This window comes from Etheostoma spectabile, chromosome 16 (assembly GCF_008692095.1).
Source record: "Etheostoma spectabile isolate EspeVRDwgs_2016 chromosome 16, UIUC_Espe_1.0, whole genome shotgun sequence".
NCBI lineage: Eukaryota > Metazoa > Chordata > Actinopteri > Perciformes > Percidae > Etheostoma > Etheostoma spectabile.
Window position 1 is genome coordinate 23,057,118 of NC_045748.1, and position 11,324 is coordinate 23,068,441.

Consider the following 11,324-nt stretch of genomic DNA (forward strand, 5'->3'; position numbering starts at 1 on the left):
ACACACACACACACACACACACACACACACACACACACACACACAGAGGTTCCTGTAAGCATGACTGCACTCACAGACATGTTGTCAGTCTCCATGGGCACCTTAAACACACACAACACACAAATCCAGGCATTCCTCTGCACACACAGTATGCTATCGTTATGTTTCACCTTGCCTTCAGCACATCCGTCATAGCAGCAGTTCAAATCTAACCTCAACTAGAAGTTACACACACCACACCATGCAACATTTCACACTGGGCATGTTAAGTCAAAACACTTGGCATTATAGTACAATGACTTATTTTCATGTATCCTTATGAATACAATAAGGACATTGTTTAGATAATATCATCAGGGCAACTCTTACAATACAACAATCATTTTAAATTCTTCAGATCTTTATTACATCTGTAATATAGGTCTGCCGTTCTTTTGAGATCAGGGGACTGCAAATGATTCACATCATTTTCATACACAGCAACCATTCAGTGACCCCTCTTTGCCCTATGGATATTGAGATTGTAATTCTGGAAAAGATCACTCCCATTAAGATAGAAAGGTTTCATCATAGGCTAAAGATGATCTCTCAGTACAAATTTGTATTCATGTGCATGGCCCTTCCCTCTAAGGGAACACAAATCATGCCACCACAGCATAACTACGCCCCTCACTATAGGGGTCAAGCATTCAGGCTTTATCATTCTAGTGTACACCACACATGAACTCGTCCACTTGTCGAATATGATGGAGGATTCATCTGACCAGCATGTTGATATAATAACAAAATAAGACAATAAATGGATATATCCACAACCTGCTTGCTGACCTAAGTATACTATGGGAGGAGTATAGATTACAGATGTGTCTTGGAGAGATAGATGCATAATAATAAATTGTTTGTTGATCCCTATTCTCATGTGAAACATTGGCTTAAATGTTTTCCACACCAGACAAAAGAGCAGAAATGGGCCTGGCGCCACTAGTTGCCAGTTGTATTTTTTTTTCATCCTCTGTTTAACCGTTATGTAGAAAAAAAGCCAAAACAGTATTATTGGCCAAGATACATGATGTCATCGCTTAGCTGCTGTTTCAGACCAAAGGACAGCACTGTAGTTGTGTTTAAGGCGTGTGTGTGTGTGTAGGAGCAGCGCTGTCCATCTGAAACGGAGCTCGATAGACTGACTGATATCACTGAGTTTAAGCCCGTTTCCTTTAATGGTTTCAAATGGAACTTTTGGCCCTAATTTAATTAATTTTCCCTCCATTTTAGCAATCCACAGAAGGAAAATGGCAGAGTAGTGAAGGGACAGTCAACAAGAGAGAAAGAGAGAGGCAAGCGCTTGTTTTTACACTCGTATTAATCATTCATAGATTCAAAAAATATTTAGCACTCTGCTCGCACTACATTCTGAAGTGAGTGCTTTAATTAATAGACGTTTTCCCAAATAGGCTATATATCAAGATCTCTTAAGAGAAACCAAGTAATTCTATATAAAATCAGATATTCAGCACCCCCATATAGCCCGGATGGAATGATCCTTGTTTTTATTACCAAATTTCCGACAATTTGAAAGTGAGATTTGCAGTTGAATCGGGCTCCTGTGATTTAAATAGTCACCTATTTGGTGGCGCCCCCAGACTATACAAATAAAACTGGCCTTGCACATCAAACCCTGGTCCTTGGAAGATACATCAGAAATAGTGCATAATGCTGCTATGTGTAGGGTTGGACCATTTCTGACTTTAGTGACTGATAGCGGGAGGATCCAAAAAGAGAATAAAAGTCCCAGTTCTCATTAGGATAGTGTGAATCGGTAAGCAAACCTTCCTACAAACCAACTCTTATGCTATCAAAATCATTTGGAAGATGCAGTAACCTAAGTCAGTGAATCCTACTTATTCATAGGGGCTTTAGTACATGTTAGTGAGCCACATCCAATTGTTTCGGCTGCTTAGGTACGCTTCGGCAGATGTTAGTGTTTGTCGCCTGACTGAAATAACCAGTGTGCATGTGTAAAATCAGACTACAATCCCAGGCCATCAAGTGTTTGCAGCCAGTCAGAGGGGGCTTTGATTTCTGCATGTAGACATGTTATTTATGCACCTGTGTTCATCTGCATGCTAGGTAGTTCATACTGTATCCTGTGCATGAGGGACTCATCTTCCCATAGTCACTTCTGTTTGCACCGTGCCTCACATTGCATCAGCAAGCTGACGACAACCAATGGTGTCTTTTTAAAGTGATGATTTTCAAATTGAGCATATGTCAACGTATGTAATTCACTGTCACTTCTTGTCCTCTTCTTTTGTAAAATTGCTACACCTTTATAGTGGACTTTTTTTATATATATATGAAAAGTAACATTAAAGAAAAACTTGTTGGAAACACGTTTTGTTTACCTGTGTCTGTTGTTTATAGTTTTAGTAAGATGAAAAACTTTGTTTAAAATGTGCAGATGCATGAGTCTTTTTAGTAATCAACATGAAAATTGACATTATTCTTGCGTGAGGAAGAAGTCCTTAAAGGCGCTTAAATAATCTGGGCAGTATGTATAAATTTGCTCTGAGAAACAAAAGATTTTACATTTTGGAATTTATTCTGATAAAGTGCTAAAAAGAGGTCTTTCACAATGCCCACACCATTTTAAAAAAAGTTGAAACTTTCCAATGTGTAGCACGATGACTCTGACTTTGACACAAAAGTGGATTCATTTATATATCTCATAAATAAATAAAAAATTCTCAGGGATTTTAACATTGTTTCTAAAGCAGATAAGGCGCATAACGATTTTATTAACACTCTTTATTCTTCATCCTTCCCATAAATACATTTACTAGAGTATACAGCAGGTCAGTTATTGATAACATCATTATATACACATATATATCATTAATACAACATACATGTTGGACCATTTTCCTATCGTACTCATTGATCTCACTCAAAATGATTGAAGAGTCTTGTCCTTAACTCGTGTTGTCTTCCCGTCCAAATTGAAAATCAACACTTTTTTTGGACGCTTTCTATCGATGTTTTTAGCTTTTTCTTACGTTTTTGTCCCTTTTTTTAAAAACTTTTGACGCTTTTTTTCAATGTTGTTAAATGGGGCCGCAAGCTCAGTATTACTATCCATATATAATATCCACAGAGCCTCATATTTCCATAAATTCTAGGCAACAGCAATCTTGAATTGATCTGTCGAGTTGATCTCTCATGACACTCAAGAAGTATTTGTCTTATTTTGTCTATTATTTTTTAATGAATAATTAATTTATCACCGTGTTGTCTTCCCGTCACAATTGAAAATCAACACTTTTGTTGACGTTTTTAACTTTTTCTTACGTTTTTGTCCCTTTTTTCAACACTTGACGCTCAATGTTTGTCACTTTTTTTTGACGTTTTCAACACTACGTAACACTAACTTATTAACTTTAGTTTTGCAGTTATTTTTTAAATTTATGGTCAATAAACCTAATTTATAGGAAATCATACCAGATGTTTGAGTTAGAAAAGCAGAAATTAGGATTTATTTAGACTAAAATTAAAGGAATGGATGTCGATGGATAATCACAGACTGGAATATGTCAACTTTTACTCCATACTATATCGACACCACCAATGAAAGTAGAGATGTGTACTTGCCAAAGAGCACTGTGTGGAATCAATCATGTTATTTTGGGGAATTAAAAAGAACATTGATATAGGAAAACGGGTCAATTTGTGTGTAAGGAAAATGCTAAAATTATACTGTAGGCGGCGATAATGCGCCGGCTGGTTGCAAGTCGCCATTGAAGAAGAAGAAGAAGAAGAAGAAGAAGAAGAAGCAAAAAAACAACTTGCCAGCTGGCTAGCTAGCTAGCTAACTACTTTAGCAATCTTTTGGTTTTAGCGTTTTGATAATGGCGCCTTTAGACCTTGACAAGTACGTTGAAATAGCGAGACACTGCAAATACTTGCCGGAAAATGATCTAAAGGTGAGTTTAAGTAGCTGGTTTTGGCGTAGACTGAGCTTTTAATAATATTGGAAGCAAACGGAGTAACCTAACTAACGTAAAACGATTGTTCAGCAAGCGTGGCTAATAACGTAACTGTTACATGTTTCTCATAGTTGGCAAGTATTACTGTTATTTGTATGCACATTTTACCATTGCTACCGATAATGGCGACCGTCGGCTAACAAACTCGTGTATTTAAATCATGACGGGAAAGTCAAAGAGGAAGCTTTAGGTGTTCATTCTTAATGCTAGCTTAGCTACGTTACTAGCTAACGCTAACGTCAACGGTTCAATGTTAGCTACAATTGGTAATCACGGCAACGCAAACCAATGAGTACATAATGTCTAGCTATCGTTATCGAGTTTTATCAGCAGTCTAACGTTATATCGCTAGCTACTTACTAGCTAGCTAGCTACTAGTTACCCTCCATAGATCCTCAGAGCAAATGTTGCTACTTCCTTTTAAATGTATGGCGCTGTTATATTGGTTAAAGGATAAACTGAAACACTTATTCAGAATCAGAATCAGCTTTGTTCGCCAGGTATGAGGACACATACGAGGAATTTGTCTTTGGAGCATTGTTACTCACACTGTGCTTACACATACATATCAACCAAAACAGAAATATACACACTAATATATACACAATATATACATACTCTAAACAGAAACAATATAGAGGCATGAGTGCAATGAAGAGATCGATACAATTATTTAAATGTGCGTAGTGCAAGGGTACTGGGATAAAATAGTATTATGTTATTATATTACAATATGAACAGTATGAACATATGAACAGTTCTGAAAAATAGGAAATGAGAATGATGAATAAATAATAAAATATATAATTGAGATGTGAGAGTGGGAATGATGAGTAATACTAAATAAGGGGATAAGGGGAGCAGTAACGTTACGGTTTATTGTTGAAATCCAAATCAATTACAAAAGAGCGTCAGCTATATCTGGAATTCATCATTCTCTCCAACCTGATCATGGCTAACATCTCGTCTAGCAATGACATATATTGATTTTCCGTTATACTTTGATATGGCAAAAACAGCCTAATTGCAGCACCATTTTACTGACTTATGTTTTATTATATTCTTTATGAGAAAGTAAAGCCTTTGTGTATACTAGTTTACAACCTCTACATTTTGTGTTGTCGCTAAGGGTGTTTTACGAGGTCTCGCGAGATTAAAACGTGACGAGATTTCTCGTCGAGGTGATTTTTTTTTTTTTTTTTTTTTTTTTTTTTTTTGATTAACAACAACATTACAAACATTCAGACATCGCAGTTCAAACTATGACAGTTTAGAAAGTAGAGTTTTACACATAGACCGTTATATTAACAAGTATATACAGTCTTTTTTTTTCAGAAAAATTAAGAATATAAAAAGATGAGTTGCAACTTACATGAGAGTTAAAACATATTGATAAAAAGACTAGTAAAAAGATTTGAGGTGGACATAGTAAATAAAACAAAATAATAAAAATAAATAATAAAAATAAGTGTGACAGATTTACAAAGGTGTATGAAATCAAAAACAAGTAATTAGTTTATAGGATGGAGTTATATCAAGATAAATCTAGGTTTTTTATTATAATTAATTAATAATTCAATATATGTGTCAATTTCAATTTGGAAAAGTTTAAAACAAGGTTTAGAATTGGAAAACTTCGATTTGTGGATGTGAAACTTCCCTAATAAGATAAAGAGATTAACAATATTACAAATATTTCTATCTTTATATCAAATAGTGTAATAATGTTTCCCTTCCAGTAGTATTTTATGTGATGTTTTAGACAATATATTTTCTAAACTTTCCAGAATGCGATACTAAAAGAACAACCATAAAAAGATGAAATAACGATTCTTGTTCGGATTTACAAAAACTACAACACTTGTCAATTGGCATGAATTTTGATATAATAAGCTGGTAGATTATATTGTGTAATATTTTCAAATGTATTCTCTTATTTTTTTGAGATGCAATATCTAAAAGGAACAAGCCACGCCCTATGCCAGTTATATTTTAAAGTGAGAGTTCAAAAAAATTTCCCACGAGGTGTTACTTTTTTAAATTAGAAAACATTTTCTAATGTGTTTATTGGTACAATTCTGCTCATACATCCATACTATTTATAAAGAGTAAATTTAAATCAGGGACTTCATTTTGTATTTTATAACTTTTCATTAACTCTAATACGCCATTAGGGATAGATTTGAAAACTGAATTATATTCTTTAAAGTTATTGGGAATGACTTCTCTCTGAGAAGGATTCATAGTTTAATATCGTCTTACAATCAAATAGATCCTTTATGAATATAATACCTCTATCAATCCATTGTTGCAAATATGTGACTTGTTCCTCTTAGTGATGTATTCATTATTCCACAAGATGGCTTGTGTGAAGAAAAGTTTGTGAGATGACACAGCTTCCATGCCATAAGCTTGTTGATAAAAATTAGACATTTTTAAAGGCAATCTTGTAATATTGTAGTTACAATTCAACAAAATTTCAGACCTCCTACATCATGAAACACATTATTGGGAATAAAGTACCATATACGCTGGTGCTCTTAAACATTCCTTCAACCATTTCACCTTGAAGGTGTAATTTAGTCCGAAAAGTCCAAAAGTTCAAATCCACCTTCATCCTTAGAGCAGAGAGCACTGCTTTTTTAAATGGTGGTTTCTGTTTTTCCATACAAAATTGGTAAACATAGTATTTTGTCTTTACAAGTTGAATCGTGGACATTGAGAGAGAGGGCAGGGTAGACAAATCTGGAAATCCCTTCTGCTTTATCAAAAGAATCCTTCCCAAAATAGAAATGTCCTTTGAAGCCACATGTTCAGTATAGTCTTAGTCTTCTTCAATTTGGATGAAAAATTGATGCTGACGTTCCATATAGTCTTTGCAAATATATACCTAATATTTATACATTTTTTAACAGGAATATCAAACAGTTTTTCCTCTTCAGTCTGATACAGACATAAAATTTCACATTTAGATTTATTGAGTGTTAAACCCAAGCAGCCAGAATGGGTCAATTAGGAATTAGCATATGCAATCTGATGTTTGTCGCTTAAAAAGAGAGCTGTATCATCCGCTAGCTGAGTTACTCTAATCTCCTTACCAAAAATAGATAACCTTTAATAATAGGATTAAGTCGAATGTGTAATGACATAATTCAACCACCAGCAGGAACAAAAACGGAGAAATAGGGCAGCCTTGGCGAACAGATCGCATTACCGGAAATCTTTTGTGGTGTTTGGATATAAAATCACAGAACTGTCAATATTTTTGTAAACATTTCGACAGCAGATATAAAATTTGGTCCAAAACCAAAAATCTTAAGTGCATTGAATAAAAATAGTGTTTCTACCTAGTATAAAATGCTTATAAAATCAAGAAAACTATTAATGCTCAGAATTGATGTTATCAGAATAGTCCAGCAGGTCTAGAACAAGTCTTATATTGGAGCTAATGTGACGATTAGACATAAAACCAGTCTGTGTTTCATTATTATCTCATGAAGACCTCTTTTAACCGTTTGGCAAAAATCAATGATACAATTTATAGTCAATATTTAAGAGCGTATAGGTCTCCAGTTTCTATCAATAAGTGATCTTTCTCAGGTTTAGGGAGAAGACTATTAAGCCTGCTCATACTTGTGGACATTTCCTTTTTTAGAGTGCATTCTTTAAATAGATCAAATAGAGGATTTTCAATAATTTCCCAAAAATGTAAATAAAATTCAACTGAAAGTCCGTCGTTACCAGGAGATTTCCCTTTTTTCATTGACCCGACAGCCTCTGAAATTTCCAATTTAGTAATGGGACGTTCACAATCCAATTTAAATTGTTCAGATATAGTTGGTGTACATGCTTTAATTGACTCAATGAATTTATCACATTCACCGAGTTGAATATTTGACTTATATATATTGCTATAAAATGTACCAACATATTTTGAAATTTCTAAAGAGTTAGAGGTGATATTATCGTTAATTTTAAGAGTAGTCAAATTATTCCTCTTGCGATTTCGCTTCTCTAAAGCAAAAAATAACTTGAATTCCTTTCCCCTTGTTCCAACCATTTGCTCGAGACCTTACGAATGCCCCTTTAGCCATTTCAACATACATATGATCCACTTCCTCCTTTATTTCTTCAATGTTATTTCCTCTTCCTCTGAAAGATTCTTCTTAGTCATTAACATGTTTAACATATCCATGAGATGTATTTCTTTAGCTGTGGCATTTTTTTTAATTACTTTACTTCTCTTAATAGCTATTTCTCTGATTTTAAATTTGAAATATTCCCAATTTTGTATGCAATTGCCTTCATTATTACTAAATATACTAATGGCTGCTTGTTTTACTAAGTTACAAAACTCATCATCTTTTAATAAATTATTATTCAGTTTCCAATAACCCCGTAAAGGCCTACTACCATTTTGTTGTTTTGTTCCCGCTAGATGGATTGAAATTAATTTATGATCAGAAAATGGGGCATAACCATGTGAGGATTCTGATACATATTGCATACAAGAAGGAGATATAAGCCATAGATCAATTCTAGACTGTAAGGATCTACTGACGTTGCTCCATGTGAATTCGTTAATGTCAGGATTTAAAAACCGCCAAACATCTATAACTGCCAGTTGTTCACAAATATATGCAGTGCTTTTGAATCTTGAACGTGGAACTACTCTGACAGGAAGTCTATCTATAAGGTCATCAGGAGCGTCGTTATAATCACCTCCAATAATCAAGTGTGCATCTTTATATTTAATTTTTAAAGATTCAATTTTCATATTAAGTTGAGAAAACATTGTTTTGGCCAGAGCTGTATTATTATAGTTATATACATTGCAAACTATAAAGAAAGAATTGTCCAGTTTGAAGACCAGAATTATCCATCTGCCCTCATTTGAGATTACTGATTCAACTATATCTCCTTTAAAATTATTAAGTAGAATAGCGACACCTGCAGAGTGTTGAGATGCATGACAAAAATAACATGTATCACCCCATTGAGTTTTCCAAAATTTCACATCACTGTCCACCGAATGAGTCTCTTGTAAAAAAATCAAATCGGCATTTTTTCGTCTACTGAACAAAAAAATTGATTTCCTTTTGGTACTGTCACGAATACCCCTTACATTAAAAGATATTATTTTTAAGGAACTGAAAAAATCTGTCATTACGAACTAAAAAGGATAGAACTGGATGTCTGTTAAGGTTAAAGGAACTAGTTAAAGGAAAAAATACTCTGAGATAGAAACTATCAGAGATTAGCTTACCGTCGGGTGGAAAGCTCTGAACACGAGGACCTAAAACCCCTAAAATGTTTAACTATTGGAGTGAACATATTGCCCTTTTAATTATGTATAAGGGAAACAAAATAACCCATAACGATGGGTAATGAATTTAACTTGAGTAATTTGACTCACGTTAAGGAAAGTTTAGCAAGTTAAGCAATGTCAACATTGTAGCTCACATTAACAGAAGTATAAGCAGTTATGCAGTGTGTCTCACACCATTGATATGACAGCAGGACCCTGCCATTTAGTTTTCTTTCCCTTCGCGCGCTTGCTTCACAAGGGGCCACAGTTTATTTCTGCACTGTCTCTCTCGTTGGGTTAAATCCTCAGTCATCGGAGGTTCTTTCTCTCATGACTTCAGCGTTGAGGGAGGCCTCCACACTTTATACTGAACGTGCGCATGGTGAACGGATGATGAGGGGACGAGTGCTTATCCTCTCTCGGGCGTCCGACCCTGTGCACGGTGTCCACCATGATCCAAGCTTACTCTTTTCCTCTGGGATGATTTCAGCGATAATCTCCACACCCTCCTTCCTCACATCCTCGTTGCTGCTTTCTGGAAGATTCAGAAGACGAAGATTCCATCTCCTACTGTACCGCTCCGATTCTCTAGTTTTCTCTCAGGATTGTTATTCGTCTCATCTTCTTCACTGTGTCCTGTCCTCGTACCTTTCCATTGGAATTCCAGCCCTTCACATTTTCCTGCACTTTAATGATCTCGGCTGTATTTTTCGTTACATTTCTTCAAACTTCAAAAAACGGTCATTTAAGCCATTAATGGCTTTCAGGATGTCAGCGTTTGATACCGTTTCCTTTCTTTAGTGCAGACCTTCTTGGGAATTGGACTTTTCGTGGGAGTATCAGGAAGAGGTGTACATAAACCAGAGAATGATCATCGACATTCACGTCCATTATCAGGCCCCTTTTTCATATTCTTGGCGTCTCTCTTTGACATCTAGCATGGTGTCCGGTTGTTAGCAAACATTTAGTTCACGCGCAATGCGCACTGTCGGTTTAGCTAGCAAAACTTTGGCTAACACTTAACAGTTTGTAAGCTAGTTGGTATTTCACTCAAGTTAACCAGCAAAGTTCTTAGTTCGGGCATATGAACTTACAAGAAGCAAGGGCAAAGATCCACTCCTTCGTCTATCGATGATATAGTCTCAAAAAGTCATTTTAAAACGATAGTACTCGGTCAGAGTCTCGGAGCTCAGAATAAGACGCCTGCACAGGTCGCCATCTTGGACCCACGCCTTCTCGTCGAGGTGAAAAGTTGTCTCGTGAGGCGATGTGACGTCAGCGTGATGGAGCGTGAAATTACTATTGAAGTTTCTCTCTTTTTCATGCTTGAAGAAAAAAATAGTTTCTGTTTGCACTTGTAGTTTTGAGAGAGCAGTACTTTGGTTATTGATACACTTACTGTTTGCATTTACAGTGTTATTTTTCTGTTATTTACACATTTATTTTATTTATACTGTTTATTTTTTTATGTTCGGTTTGTGGAAAGGAGTTAGATTTCTCGTGTGAAATTGTACAGGGCAGAAGCCAGTTGGTAGAGTTTATACAAAACATTTTGCAGTGTTTGCACGTCCTTTACTGCATATAATTCATTAAAATAGTTTTTAAAAAAAGTTAAATAACATTCATCATTAATAGTTGATTTCAAAATGCACCTAAATTGTTTTGCATTTTGTGATTTTTTTTTTTTTTTTTCAGTTGAATAAAAAAACTATTTGCCATTCATATATTTCATCGAGGATTTCTTTAAATTTTTTTTAAAAATCTCGTCTCGTTCTCGTGAACCCAATCTCGTGATGTGTCTCGTCTCGTGGAGTAAGCGTCTCGTCACACCCCTAGTTGTCGCCATACTTCCTTGTTTTTAGATTAGATTCAACTTTATTGTCATGACACAGGCACAAGGCAACGAAATGCAGTTTGGGTCTAACCACAAGGTCAATAGCAACAGGTGCAGGATATACACTGGTTCCATAAGTGCA

At 35.3% G+C, this 11,324-nt stretch overlaps 1 protein-coding gene across 1 annotated transcript in view; it reads left to right on the plus strand.

Moving 5' to 3' along the window:
• The first annotated feature begins 3,748 nt into the window (after nucleotides 1-3,748).
• LOC116704155 (serine/threonine-protein phosphatase 6 catalytic subunit) overlaps nucleotides 3,749-11,324 on the plus strand; it is a 17,066-nt gene continuing 9,490 nt past the window's right edge. The window contains exon 1 of the mRNA XM_032539429.1: nucleotides 3,749-3,977. Within this exon, the coding sequence (XP_032395320.1) occupies nucleotides 3,903-3,977 (75 nt within the window). The 5' untranslated portion in view covers nucleotides 3,749-3,902. The remainder of the gene's footprint in view (nucleotides 3,978-11,324) is intronic.